Raw genomic sequence first — 15,788 nt, forward strand, 5'->3', positions numbered from 1 at the left:
GTCATATCTATCTTGTTTGGGTGTCAGAGTTGGCTATGGCCACCATTGGTCACTCTGCGGCCACCCCACGGGCCACCTAGACATTTCAGGTGTCAACTGGCTCCACCACTGATTACTATAACCGAGTAGGGTTTCGAAATCAGGACTGTATTTCTTCAGCTATGTTCATACTGAAAAACTGCACAAACACAAACACACACACACACACCAGTGAGTGACAGGAACTTTCAGGCAAGATAAGAGAAGACCCGGCTTATCCTTCACAGTAAAAGGCGCGTGTGGCTTCAATTAAAGTGTTACTTGGCAAAATAGGTAGAAATGTTCATATACTTTTTACTGCTGATGCTCAGGGTTGTTCTTGCAGTCCCAGATACAGATAAAAACAAATAAGTTCATCACTAAAAAGCATGTATTAAATCGCAGGAACTTACAAGGCATCCAGATTGTTCAGGGCCAGTTGGCCAAGGTACAGCAACCTCAATGTCGTCCTGCCACCAATGAAGATGAACCGGGGGATCAGCTGTTTGGAGAAACAATAGTAAAATAATAGAAATGTACAGTGTTAATGCTACTTCCTCCAAAAAGTACCAAAATAATGTTAAATACTATATTTATTTATTTATTTATTTATTTATTTATTTATTTATTTATTTATTTATTTATTTATGTCATCAATTTCAAGTACATTCCCAGGTTGAAATAGTGTCAGAACAGGGTGTTGCAAAAGAGAAAAATGAAAAGTCAAATAAAGAAATTAAAGTGTACATAATTAATGACATAAATGGTAACTAATAAAAAAAAATGGACAACTAAATTTAAATCAAGGTTTTACCGGCGTCCCAATGTTTAGTGCCTGGAATTCACACATTTCATTGGCTGTGTAGTGTCATGTGAGACAGCTTAAGTCTCTTGCAATTGGTCAGTGGATTTCCTGAGCCAATAAACCAGTACCGTAAAGTCTAAAAACGCTGCGCCGGTCAAAACAGAAGCGCCGCTTGAAAACTTAAAACACTTAAATAACTAATTGACTGTAGGTCGAAGTCCGTATTAGACGGCTTCAAGGGCCGCGAGTTAGCGATCTGCCTAAACTGTATAACTTACTTTACAAAAGGGACTAAATCAACCAAAAAATTACATGCTGACAATTTCATTGACGTCACCGGAAACTGAGTCCCCAAAGGCAACATGTAAAACAAAATAGATGAAGCTACGTCAACGACGCTAACCGAAGTGTGTGCAAGCGTGTGCCGGCCGGACGACTGAGAAGAAAGTCCCTTACATAGACGACCCCAGTTGTGTGCTAAAATAAACATTATTATTCCGTTCATTTCTTTGGAAGCCCGCCGTCATCTGACATTGAAGGTAAGTCCATTAATGAACGCAAACAAACACCGACGTGAGTTTCGTACGGACAAGCAGAACATTACTTCGCTTCTTGCAAGTTCTTTGTTTGGAAATCATGTTGTCATAAACTTAACACGTTACATCAACAACTCCGGAAAGTCAATTCAGTATTTGGATGCTGTAAAGTCACTGTTTATTCTTGGGGCTTTGATGTGTACTTCATGTTCCCTGATAGTTCAGTCTTATCTTGCTCAAGTTAGAAGTAAATGAGAAGCTTTTTACCAATATTTCACGATCGCTTTAATACTCTACTTATAGCAATTTATACTGTATTACAATACACACCGCGCCCGTTTATAGACAAAGGCACAAAAGAGACATCAAAGGCTAGCTATAAACTTAGCACCTCGCTCAGTTTATTTACCTAACTAGCGTTAGCCTGCTCGCTACCGGGCACGATAAACTCGTGTTGAGATTCACTTAAAGCACACTCTTTGAACCGTTTACATCACAGCTGTATTCATAGTATATGTATTTCTGCATGCAACATTACAACTATGACATTACTTAATTCAATTAAACCGCTAGTGAACGACAGAGGCAGACATTAGCGTGCTAGCATGACTCAGTGGATTTCTTGTGTGTGACACGATTGTGGCCCGCTGTTTTGTATGAAGCGACTAAAGTAGTGATTTAAAAATTTTATTTACACCGAGATTAATTGGGCAGATAACTGTTATCTTGTATTGGGTGGTGATGGCAATGTCTGGTGAGCGTTTTCAAGCGCTTTACGCATAGCGAAATGGTTAGCCTTTGTCTGGATGCTATAAGCACGCTGGTTAATTCTCAGATCTGCTTCCGTTACAAAGGATGTGACCGCAAGTCTTTTAACCCCTTAGCAGTTTTTGTTTGGCTAAAAGGCCTAAAAACTGCACAAAGTAAATGTGAAGCTGTCTCTCAACCATTTACTTTAAAGACGTAGCTTTGGGCTCTTTTAAAAGATAACAAGATGAATTTTTAGCCCCATCAGTCAGAATCTTAAGTGGTACTGACGCTGAGAAATGGCAGTTTGAATAAACTTAAGTTGTTTAGGCTTGGTTTCAAAACTGTGCTATCAAAATAACCCAAGTTTGAGTCTTTACTTTATGCCATTTAAATTTTGAGAGGGATACCACTACACAAATTGAGTATTTTTCATTAACTCTGGCTTCCTGACAGTGTATGTCATATTTTAAGACCATTTTGTAATGATTGTATGCAACATATAGACAATGTTGACATGTCAAATTTTCCCTTTGCTCCAATTACGCAGCATTTCCTTGCTTTTACCAGAATATCGATGTTTCCATTGCCTATTCAGTGCATCAGTCATTAAAATAGGATGTAATTGTCCTGACCTAATTAATTAATTGACTATTTTGTCACAACAGACAGGTTAAATAAACATTTGTCTTTTGGGTCGAGTGAACTAATGCATCCATGCTAACTGAATTTACGACCAACATACGTAGCAAATGGTGAAAATGATGGAAGTGTGCCACAAAGGTCAGTGTGTCTTTAGGGATGTAAGCCTTAGTGTGGATTGCATTCATGTTTGTTTGCAACTAGTCTAACTTTTGTGTTCACAGAGCTTGCAGTTATAATTGTGTCCTGGAATGGTGTACAGCATGGGTCACCAACACAGTGCCCGCGGGCACCATGAAGCCCCCCCCCACGACCACATGAGGCGCCCGCAGGCCTGCTTTTCATTCAGGTTCAGTTAATAATGTGAGAACACTACAAAGAAATGTATTCTGAAACATAAAATGTGAGTTGTGTATACCAGCATTTTGTGAATGTTTTGGTAAAACAAGCATATTTGATTTGTTTGGGTTGAAATAAGGTATGAAAATCATTTCTACAAAAATGAGTAGCTCGTGGCCATTTTCATTTTCTAAAAGTAGCTCTCACAAGGAAAAATATTGGTGACCCCTGGTGTACAGTGTACAAAAAAATACAGTGATTTCCAGTGTGTAAGCCGCTACTTTTTTCTCATGCCGTGAACCCTGCGGTTTGTTTAGTGAAGAACAAAGCTACTGCAAGGAAAATTATGGAGCCATGGCATTAGTTTGTTCTGTAGGTTATTTTATTACCTCAGTTCTGACTTCCATTATTTATAAAAGTAAACTACTGCTGTGCACTTTATTTTTGGTTGCAGTGTAACCCGCTGTGCAAATTTTGTTTTTAAAATTCTAAAAATAAAAGACCTGGTCAAATTTTGTAGTTTGGACAGCAATTTTCCAAACTTTTTATTTATATTTGAGAGAACTACTGTACCTCGTGTGGAGTTTAAACAACAAGTTTGTATTGTTTCATTGGTATTGTTCAATGTTTTTCTGTAAAGTAATAATGGGACATTGAAAGTGTAAGCTGTTCGTCATAAAAAAAAACCCTCAGTATTGGCCAAAAATCGGAATCGGAAAGATCGGTGATGTGCCAAAAAATTACAATCGCTGCACCCCTAATTTACATTCTATTAATTGTACACGTCAGATATATGTGGTCCATTCGAAGCACGGCATTATGCATTTGCTAAATGGTGCTGTATGTCATGGGAAGCTGCTGCCTAGAGGGCGCTTGCATTAAAATGTAATGCCCGCCCTCTTCCTGTTTTGGGTACATAAGCTGAGTCAGACCGAACATGCAAACTAGTTATGTTTGTTGTCAGATAATGATGGCGATTTGGCGAAGTGTAGCCACTAATGCAGGGGTCACCAAGGTGAGAGCAGGTGAGAGCTACTTTTACAAAATGAAAATGGCCAAGAGCTACTCATTTTTGTAACATTTATTTTAAACCCAAACAAAGCGAATATGCTTGTTTTACCAGAACATTAACAAAATGCTGGTGTCCACAACTCGAATTTTGCATTTCAGAATGCTTTTCTTTCTACTGTTTTTTTTCATTATTAACTGAAAACCTGAATGAAAAGCAGGCTTGCGGCCACCTCGTGTGGTCATGGGGGGCTACTGGTACCCGCGGGCACCACGTTGGTGACCCCTGCACTAATGTTAGGCTATACAATTAATGATAGCTATCGAAACAACATGACTGCAAATTGTTCATCAGGACCAGCAGGAAGTCTCAATACAGTGCATGGCTCAGTTAACTGATAAGTTATGAAAGGCGTTTGAAGTTTGTTGCGGTGATATGACAGATTTAATTCAGTAGATTGGTTTTAATGCCTTGAAGTATTCTTACCGGTTTTGTTCCAGACAAACAAACACAATGCTACAGTGCTACATTTTTGTGTGTGTCTCCAGGTCAGTTCAGACTTTGCTATGGCGCAGGAGACCAATCAGAGCCCAGCTCCTATGCTCTGTGCTACCGGCTGTGGTTTCTATGGCAACCCCAGGACTAATGGCATGTGCTCTGTTTGCCACAAGGAGCACCTGTCAAGACAGAACAATGGAGGAGTCAGTTCGCTGAGTGCTGTGGGTAAGACCTACTGTGTCTCTTTTTATTATGTCCACTTGCATGGACAAAAGTTCTTCCACCTGCACTCGTTTGAACTCGCCTTTACACAGTCCGGTTGCAGTTGTCACCGGGTCGGACACTTGAGGTTCAAACAAGCGCATTCGTACTTAGATGTCAAGTGAAGTCAGAGCGAAAATGCAGCATAAACGCACTGCTCTCGCATGTGGAAGTCTTTCGAAAAGGGATTTTGGAAGAAGTTATAACCAAGATAGTCCATCATAAAGGGAAAATCATGTTTAAAAAAACAACCAAAAAATGCTGAGAAAAGTTTGGTTTGGTTTAGTTTATTTGAACATGAAGGTTACAATGGAATACATCTCGTGAATCATTCTTTGACAGTTCCACATGTCCAAAAGGAGTAGGAAGAAGCAAAGCTTATTTAATCCTACCCCCCATCCATTCTACATCTAGTACAGTACATGTAGTTCACTTCCTGGATTCCATGTCATGTTTTCAGTGATAGTCAGGATAACACATAATAGATAACGGTGAGATAACCCTCCCCCCAAAAAAAGAGAGAACATTCATAATAATGATGACAATACTAAATAAATAAATAAATAAATAAAGTGGGTGCTGAACCTTTCTCAAGTGCAGCAAAGTCTGAACACACTCTAATTTGACTGACAAAAAAAGTAAAATGTATACTAAAACCAAAGTTAAAATGTTGTTGGAACTAGAAAATGCTCATGAGAATGGGAAATGCAGAAAGAATTGCCTCACAACAGAAAAGTATAGATTCATCATAAATGCTGTATAAGTGTCCAATTATTCAGTAAACACAATAAATGTACCACCAAGTTTACAAAGCCTACTTTGTTGCATGAAACCAAGATGGAAAAGTAACATTTAAAAGGGGGGGGAGGGGACGTCTGCACCAGCCATACATCAAACCCTTGACGCCAGTAATAAAGTTACTCACTAAGCACTTGTCATTAACACTAGACAATGAGAACACATAACTTTCACCTGTTAGTATTTCTAGAAATAAACCGGAGCAGAGCGATACAATTGAGTAGCCCGTGTCAACTGCAGGCTACTAGGAAGCAACTCCACAAGGTCGTGATTGCCTTGTTTGTAGCAAATTACTGTTCATACACTACACACCTATGGAAAAACAGCACAGCGCAACAATGGACACATACAAGAATGTATTCATGCAGACTGACTTGGTGTAAGGAACGCAGATAGACATGTCAGAAGCACTATTTTCATCTGCTACATTTATGTCCAATGCACAAGATACTGTAAGCTTTCACTGCTGCTTTGATAACCTTGTTAACTATTTCATGTGTTGATGCAACACATTATGCACACTCACATAACTGGAGCAAATCATTTCAATGGCATGACCGGTTTGCTTAGATGACTTCATCTAATTTGTACGGTTGGACATGGTGCAAAGCTCCAGCCAGAGTAGAGGTTTTCCAAAAGTCAGACTAAGTATTAATGTGCGAACGGGTAAAACTGAGCCTACATTACATCATGTTTATAATGCACAGGTGATGAAAAAAACATTCATGATTTTTCCTGGGCAACATGTAACTGGGCTCTGATTTTAAAGATAATGTACACATCATTGTACATCTAATACAGGAATCCCTTGCCACTTCGTGCTTCAAATTTCACAGTTTCACTCTTATCATAGGAGGGATCATATGCTTGTCTTCCAACCTTGCTGTGGCCAGTCAAGTGTACCGCAGTAGACACCTAGTCAAGCAATACTGACTTTAGGTCTAAAGTGTGCCGATGCACAACGCGGCTCGCCTCATTCAATCGTTGGAGACAAGCCAGTCAATGCCATTTGTGAACACTATATTTTGATTCTGTCATCGCTCAACTGTTTTGCAACATGCATCTTCTCCCTCAGGCAGCAGCGGCAGCCCCACAGTAGAGGTTTCAGCAATCCAGAGGTTAGAGGCCACCTTGAATAATGCTGCAGCAGCGGCGGTTGCAGCTGAGGCGGCAGCCGCTTCAGCAGAGGCTGCTGCCACTGAAGCTCTCAGGTAAGGTCCTCTCTTTTCAGAGCAAAGCTGTATTTCGTCTTGTGTTTCGCTTAGAATATGATAATGGTAATCATAGCTTTTTAACTTTGCTATGTTTCTTTCTATTGCAGTGGGATGTCGACTATTTCCGTAACACAAAAGATGACTGAGATGAGTCTTTCCTCAGAGGACAAAGAGCCATCCATTAGCAAAGCAGACCTTACAGAGCTTGGTGGGTATCAAAACTTTAACATGGTTTATTTTAGTCTGTAATAGTGTGGGGGTTTACACATTTCTGTATTTATATCCACAAACGGAGATACTGTTTGCTCAGTGGATGTGTATATGAAAGTAGATGAGACTTTTCTTGTGGATGGTCCGATATTACGCTTAAAATGCTGCACCCCAGGGCACCTGTAGATTTAAAAGTCATACTATGACTGAACATCTGGCTGGTTTCTCTGCAGCCACAGGCCTGTTCAATAACCGTTCTCAGCTTTTTGGCTGTTACCTGACTTTTGCTCTTCATGTGTCTGGTGTTTTTTAAATCTAAACAGTAGCTCCTGCGAGAATTAAAAATCCAAACCAGCATATTTCAGCAGGTTTTTAAATGATCAGAGCACAAAATAAACCAAATTCTACATATGTGTTCATAGATAAGCTGCTTGAAACCCATTCTTGTCTCATCATGCATCCTTTTTGACAAACACAGTATGTTTGTCGCAAATTAACACAAAAATGTTGCCTCAGTTAAGCTGCATAGAAAATGAATGTGTGAATTAACGTTGCCTCGGTTTACGGACACTGTTACTCTGGCGAGGCGTGTACCAAACTGTTGTATTTCACCCTTTGGTACGTGTAATGTACAGTATTGTGCTGAAGACATACTGTATGTAGTTAAAGCGGTGGCTGTGTCTTGTGTCCCTGCAGAGCTCCTGTAGCCTATGCATGACAGCTGCATGGTTGTGTGCAATACACATTTAAGAATAAAAGATGACATCAGTGTCTAACACAACGCTGATAGCTATGGCTAATAGCATTGTTGTTTACTCAGCCATCTTGGATCAAACGCCTGAGACAGAGTACTTAGTTCAAACTTTAGTACAGCTACCTGTAAGGCACGTTCAACCTTAAACAAGAATGTGACCAAATGAAGGAGCCTCAACATTGGTGACTTTCTGTCCATGCATTTTTTATTGAGTAAAATAAATATAAATAACCCGCTATGAGGCCAAAGAAGGTTTTGAGTGACTGCAATTTCACAAAGAATGTGAAGAACACTGTTGAATTTTAAGAAAGAAGTCATTGTAAAGGAGGAAGATTGCGTCCTCGCTATGATGTACAGGAAAACTGCATCAACAACAGATTGAAATGGGATTTGATGGAACGGATTAAGTCATTAATTACCAAAGTTGTAGTTTTTCCAACCTGAAACACCCAATCCCAACAATGTATTCACACGTCTTTGACAACATTTTTTTTTTTTTTTTTTTTTTTTTTTTTGGTACGGTAGAAACAAATTTTTTTCCCCCCCGATGTAAGACGGGAGTCTAATCTTTCTTTTGGTAGGTTCCATGATTGTATAGCCAAAGAAGACTGGTCTTTGTGCTGCCTGCCGCTGTGGGCCAGGTGGTGGGGGCTCGACCTGGTTGTGTGGGGCGGAGCTTGCTGGGTGGTGGGAGGCAGTCCCCGTCCTTTCTGCATTCTTAGTGACAATTACGCACTCCCACATTTGCACACCATTATATACATGCAGACTTGCACACATACAGAGATACCTGCATACACGTACACATGCACACTCACAGTACATACGTACTTCCCCACATTACTCACTGAGTTAACCAGGGTGTTATGTTGTTGGTTTTATTACAGTGACGGCAATATGATTATAGTTTTTACAACTGTAAATCATTCTGATCACTATCATAGTTAATCATTTCATTACTACTAATATGTATGACTGTTTCAATGCAGTATTATCATTGTGGTTGTTGATATTATTTTGTCCTTTCCGTCAGGGTCTTTACAGCCATCACAGACATTTGCTGATGTAGTCCTGATTGTTTCTGTTGTTTTATTATTGTTGTCACAATTGTTGTGGTGCTGTTTTCCTTGTCTCCCTCTTATCACCGCACTCCCGTTTTCTTTTATCTTCTTCTCTATCCCCTCCTGCTCCAGCCCACTCCAAATTTGCATAACGACCAAACATCAAAGTCAAATCAATTCTGTATAACAGGGGAAGTGTATCTCACACTTCTCCCGGGCAGAACAAATCTGTTGAGCATGTAAGGTAATTTAGATCAACAATACTATCTGCCCTAATGGCTGGAGAGGACAATAATAATAATTTAAAAAAAATTAAGAAATCATTTCCATTATTTGTTATGGGGGAAAAACAACTTCAACTGCAGTACATGACATTTTGTATATTGCACAGATATGCTAATTGTTTGGCTTGTTTGCAGTGGCCACAGACATAGATACTCATTCTTCCACTGCTGGCAGTGAAGTGTCCAGAGCTCCGGATCCACCCAAACCCAAGAAGAACCGTTGTTTTATGTGCCGCAAAAAGGTTGGCCTTACAGGTAAGTCACATGAAAACGTGTCCATTTCAATATTTTCCCCCTGTGAAGTTAACATTTTGATGATTGATGATACTGATATCAATACTGCAGCTCTTTCCTCACACTAATTGAGTGAATAAATGAACACATGGTGCTTCTTTTACTGTGATGCCACTGGATGCATTTCACAAATAAACACTACAAAATAAGACAAATACTGCAATATGCAATGTAAGTTATAGAACAAGTGCCATATTTACTTTTCACATTTTGTTTCTATATTAGAACAAAGTAAAGTGCAAAGTAGGAAACGCTGGACTAATACAATCAATAAACTTAAACTGGGCTCATTAAACACGCCTCCTGTTGCTGATTAATGCTGCAGGCACGGCATCTGTGTGTGACTCAGTGTGATTCTTCCTGAGGTATGTTATTAAATTACAGGTATTAAAGGAAGGCGATGTACCCAACCTTGCAGGAAAAAAAGTGATACCAATATGAATCGATATCTTATTCTTATGCCGATATCGGCACCCTTGAGTCTTATGCCATTCATCAATATGAGTAGTTACAGGTAATAAAATGTCTTAGTATCAAGGAAATTCAAGCTTTGTTTAAAGATATGAGATTGAATGTTGTAGCAGAAAAAGGAACAAAGTGATGATAGGAAGAGCCCATGGCTAACAGGTCCCCAGGAACAGCATTAGCGTGGGTCACGTTCCAAGACCAAAAATGTCTATTATTGATACTCTAAACCAGGGGTCTCAAACTCTCGGCCCGCGGGCCATTTGCGGCCCGCCAAGTCATATTTTGCGGCCCACGACTTGACAGGAAAGATTACTGTAAACGCGGCCCGCAAGGGCTAAATCAGGGGTCTCAAACTTGCGGCCTGTGGGCCATTTGCAGCCCGCCGAGTCACATTTTGCGGCCCGCGACTTGTCTTCAAAGATTACTGTAATACGGCGTGTGACAAGCCAATGTTACTCGTAGGATACACACATAAGCCTTCACTGAACTAAGAGTGAGTGAGTCACTTAAAAAATGTGATAAAAAAAAATTCCACCCATTTTCTATACCGCTTGTCTTCATTAGGGTCACGGGTAAGCTGGAGCCTATCCCAGCTGAATGCAGCAAAATATAAACTGTGAAATTATTTATTTGATTCAGCCTATTACTGTATCAAGATATTGTTATTGTGAGCCATGTATCGCGTGTCGTATCGTGAGGTACCCCGAGATTCTCAGCCCTACTCCCAATACTTGATGCGGCCCAGCCTCACTCAGACTCTACCTCCAGCGGCCCCCAGGTAAATTGTGTTTGAGACCCCTGCTCTAAACCAAGGATCGCCAGCCTGTTGATCGCAGTCAACCAGCCCATCTTTGAGACTTTGGCAGTGGTAATGGTTTAATTTATTTTGAACATGCATGCAAGTTACATTGGAATACATCACATATTACAATTCACAAGTCCACATGTCGAAAAAGGAGTAGGAAGAAGCAAAGCTTATTTCATCCTACCAACTCTGTTTCACATAAATTGCAATGCCTTTGTTCACTTCCTGTATTCCAAATGTACTCTTTGCCAATTTTGAAATGCATAAGAAAATGATGAGGCAGTATAAACAATGTGGTACAATAGGAAGGTCAACATTTGTAGTCAGTGTAGATAAATTATAAAACAGTCATAATAAATAAATATATAACTAATGAAAAGGTTAATAGTTGACAGAAACATAGTTCAATGTTGAGTGAATACAGACAATGTAATACTTCAAGAAGTCTTAAGAAATGAAGAGTTAGTAAGTGCAAGAGTGGTTAGACTTGATTCCGAAACTATTAAATATAAATCAGTGTCATCCCCTCCTGTAGAGTGACCGATGGGCACGCATTTTGACCGCTGAACACGCCCGTACACTTCACCACTCTCCAGGCACGCATCCCGCCAGCCCAAGCCCAGAGCCCAGTCCCCAAAACTCGGAGGTGCCAGCGCACGCCACACAGACGAGCAACAAGCACTGCATGACGTGCACCTCTGGAAAAAATTCCTAGACGCAGATTAAGGCTGACTGTTGTAACGCATTCGCCAGCTCTAGTCGCAATGACACTCTGCTCGCCCGCAACAGGAAGCCAACAAGCAAATAGATTTGTGATTTGCTCAGTCCCTGACAGACGCCCAAACACATTTAAAGTACCAAATATAGGTACTCGCCACTAACAAATGATAATATAAGAATAACTATTTAGGAGCATATATTAACTTGTGTTGACCTCCCTGCAAGGGTAGAGTTTTGTTAGTATATGTATGCTGTATACTGTAATACTATGCTTGAATATTGTGTTTTAAATTATTATCAACTTGGGATGTCTGAGAGTGTTGACAGTTAAAGAAAACAGACTACTTTTCGAGAGAAAAAGCGTGATTGGGTTTGTTTGCCACAAATAATTAGCTTAAAAAATCTGTTTTGCTGGGCTCCAAATCCTTGGCAGCACACCATTTGCTGACTAATCTGTGCTTTAAAAAGGGCCTTCCCCAAACTGCTTTCACAAAGATGAATGCAAACAATGGTCCACAAGGTGGTGAAGAAGATGATAATTGAAGTGTGTTTGGGTACTTCTACAGTTAATTTTCTCAGCAAGCTCAAACTGGTCTCTCCTGTGGTGTTCCAGGTTTTGACTGCCGCTGTGGGAACCTGTTCTGTGGCCTTCATCGTTATTCAGACAAACACAAATGTCCGTATGACTACAAAGCTGAAGCTGCTGCAAAGATTCGCAAAGAGAACCCTGTGGTTGTTGCTGACAAGATCCAGAGAATATAAAAACTTTGAAATACTTGGATTGGCTTTGCAAAAATGGACTTGAGCCCAACTTTCCCCAATGGACCCTTTTTGTTAGTTCACGATCAAAAATGTTTTTTTTTGTTTTGTTTTTTTTCCCCGCCAGATTTCAACCTTTCATTCTTCTTTGTGTGTGTGTTGTTTTTTTTTTTTATGTTGATGAACATTATGTACACGTGTGTATCAGAGGGATGAGGCGGTCTGAATTACTGTATGGTATTTGACTGTATGTTGAAGAAAATCCATGCATTCATTTACTTTGTGCTCCCGGGAAAAGTAATGTGATAGAAATCCGTTTAAGGTTGCCTCGCGAGTGTTGCGATCTTGTGGCTGTTACTGTTGTTGGCAACGGCGCCAAAGCCAATCGTATTTGCGCTCAACTGGCATGAGTAGCAAAGTGCATATTCAACCTGTTTTTTTTCTTTTCTTTGAAAATTTGACCCTTGCTTCTTCAGGACTAAACTCATCTGACTGGTCAGATATTGCACCCTGCATTTTCAAGTCTGAGCCACTGGAGCCACCCCTTCCCACATGACCATGTTGTTAAACCGGCTGTGTGCGCGCATGTTGTTTGAGAGAGAGACCCGAATGTTGGCACGTTAGCCTTGCGTCCTTATCACATGTATTATCATTTCTCGCCACGTTTTTTTTTTTTATATATACCAAGTGTGTAATGTCATACTACAAGTGAGCCTAAACTTGAATTGTTTGGCCTTTTACAGGGTTTAGTCCCACTAATATTTTCCTCTTCCACTTCACTTTGGAATGTTTTCTGCTGTTTTTAATGTGTGTTGACAATGTTGGGAATGTTGAGTTACATACGTATCAAAACACAGACATTTGTTTTTTGTGGGGAAAACGTGTGGATGACTGTAGGAGGTGAGTAGTGTTCTGTTTTCATTGATTTTGTTTTTTGTGTGGGGGGAGATGAGGTCTGGCTGCTTATTACGTGGTGTTTTTTTTTTTTAATCCTTTTAGTCATGCAAGTTTGTACAAACATCTTTATTTATATACTGCAGTGTGTGTGTGTAATCTTCCAATAATACAGATAAAGTTGTATGGTGTAAATAAAAGGTGTTCACATAGTAAGAGATTTTGGACCTTCATCTTGAATGTGCTGCTGTTGGGACAGCTTTTTGCTTGGAAAACTTGATATTGGTGCCTCGAGGATCATTGAGTTCAATAGCAGTTGTTCAAACGGTGAAAGCTTCTAGTGTGTAATACATCATAAAGTTCACCAGCCCAAAAAAAACAAGGTGACATTGCTGAAGCAGAGAAGCATAGTGGAACAAACATCAGCATCAGTGCCTCTGAAATAGTGGGGTCGGCCTCCCTTGTGGGGAGGGGATGGTAGTGGGGACATGTACTGTACACTCGTGATCAAAATTAAAAACCAGTTGAAAAACTGAAGAATTAAAATTTTGAGCTGTTTGCTCTTCAGGAGGAGGTTAAAGTGAAATAGGCTGTTTCCTCAGTTGATCAAGTATATAAGCTCACAGCCTTTAAAAGCCAAAATGTGGATTCAATATAATTTTCCGCCAGGTATTACCCTGTCATGATCTCTTGATGGCAAAGGCAAAAAAGCGCTGTCTTTGAACGTGGTTGGATTGTTGAGCTGCATCAACAAGGCCTCTCTCAGCGCGCCATTGCTGCTGAGGTTGGATGCCGTTAGTCATTTGAAACTTCTTTCAAGATCCTGAGGGTGATGGGACAGGAATAGGGAACGTGAGTTGGGTTTAGACCGTCGTGAGACAGGTTAGTTTTACCTTACTCATGATGTGTTGTTCGAACAAAAAAATGTCACTGGCCCTGAACCTGGGGATCTGATTGGCATTCCGTCAAGAAACAGGACAATCCTTGGCCCAAATGGTTACTTGTTCAGACTGCACTCCAATAACCATCAGAAGGCATATGCGAAAAAAGGGTTTAAGAACAAAAAACGTCTTCAAAGGCCTCGTCTCCTCCAACGCCACAAAATTGCACGTTTTGAATTTGCACCGGGGGCAAATCAGGAAGGCACATAATGTTTTCTTCATGTAACTTAACTATATCATACTATTACACATGTATACCTGTACAGTATACAGGTACACAACATTAGGTCTTGACAAAGCATCTTGTTGCTGGAAAACGTTGAGTGAATTAACTTGAGACAGTGTCTTCTGATGGATTCATAGGTGGTCTAGTGCAGTGGTCCGCAACCTTTTTTGACCCTCGGACCAGATTGTGTTGCCGCAAATCTCCCGCGAACCGGGGGGGTCGGGGTTTCGTACATTACAGCGATCTAATTTGTCTTATTTATTATGTATTGTGTAAAACTAAAACATCAATAACATCAAATTAAAAGCACAAAATGAATGCCGACCCACCATCCACCAGTTCAAGTTCCAGCCAAGTTTTTCCAGAGAGATTATTACATCGCTGTTTGACGTGTGTGGTAAAAGGCAGTATGCTAGCATGAATTAACTTGAAACAAATGTGCACATTAGCACTCAATAAGTCATCGAAACTTACCTTTATGCATTCCCACATAGTAACAGCATTTGACACCAAATATGAGGTGAAAGAAAAATGGTAAAAATACAGTAGTAGTCTGTGTGGCATGAGATAGTTAGCATACACACAATGGACATGCGTCAAGTGAGGCGGATGTAACAGAGAGAATCCAGCCACTTTTCAAAATAAAACAAAAAAAATAATGGAAAATATTTTTTTCTTTCTGTGCGGCCCAGTACCAAATGACCCACGGCCTGGGGGTTGGGGATCACTGGTCTAGTGGTTAGCATGTTGGCCACACAGTCACAGTCTGGAGCTTGGGAATACCTGGGTTCAAATCTCCTCTTGCCCGTAGTCTGCTGGGATAGGCTCCAGCATACCCCCGCGACCCTAATGAGGAGAAGCGGCATAGAAAACGGATGGAACTGACAATCACTAAGTAAATTTCACCCTTAGTTTTAGTGGTTTAGCATGATTAATTTACATTAATTAACCTCTGAGAGAATCCAGGGTGGTCTAATCAATTTTTAAGCACTCGACAGTAATCCTATCTGCAATAGGCCACAACAATGCACATTATTATCCATGAATTAAGTGTTCCTCCACCAGGTGTAAATGTTACAACAGCTAGTTGGCGTGAAGAGGCTGCCTCATGCGCGCACGTGGACATGTGTTGGAACTGGATCTGCAGTGACTGTGCTTGGCCTCGGCTCACGTTTCCACACCGACTCAAATGCCTCACCTTGAGATAGCATGATCAGATGCACCTATGAGAACAGTGTCCCGAATAGGAGTGGATGGATTGAGATCCAAATATCCATGGTTTCAATACCAAGCGTAGTACCAGATCGATACCATGTACCATGATGAGATTGATGAGATGAGATTTGTCACTCCGCTTCCATGTTGAATCTATGTTGTGTGCGTATTATAGTAGTTCTTTGCCACATTGTACTTTGAATTTCGCGGGGTTCACTCTATCTTGGTTTTTCAAAAATATATTAATTAATAAATCATCAATATGGCCTATTATTAGTAAAAAATGCATA

The 15,788-nt window shown here is 40.3% G+C and overlaps 1 protein-coding gene across 1 annotated transcript; it reads left to right on the forward strand.

The window, feature by feature from the left end:
* Nucleotides 1-1,107: 1,107 nt before the first annotated feature.
* On the forward strand, nt 1,108-13,332 carry LOC129170392 (AN1-type zinc finger protein 5-like). Its single transcript, XM_054757880.1, has 6 exons — nt 1,108-1,362; nt 4,645-4,819; nt 6,729-6,864; nt 6,975-7,075; nt 9,312-9,431; nt 12,077-13,332. Exons 2-6 carry the CDS (start codon nt 4,663-4,665, stop codon nt 12,223-12,225), a joined length of 663 nt encoding a protein of 220 aa, XP_054613855.1. The 5' UTR covers nt 1,108-1,362; nt 4,645-4,662; the 3' UTR covers nt 12,226-13,332.
* The last annotated feature ends 2,456 nt before the right edge of the window (nt 13,333-15,788 follow it).

The sequence above is a fragment of the Dunckerocampus dactyliophorus genome, chromosome 17, assembly GCF_027744805.1.
Source record: "Dunckerocampus dactyliophorus isolate RoL2022-P2 chromosome 17, RoL_Ddac_1.1, whole genome shotgun sequence".
In the NCBI taxonomy this organism is placed as follows: domain Eukaryota; kingdom Metazoa; phylum Chordata; class Actinopteri; order Syngnathiformes; family Syngnathidae; genus Dunckerocampus; species Dunckerocampus dactyliophorus.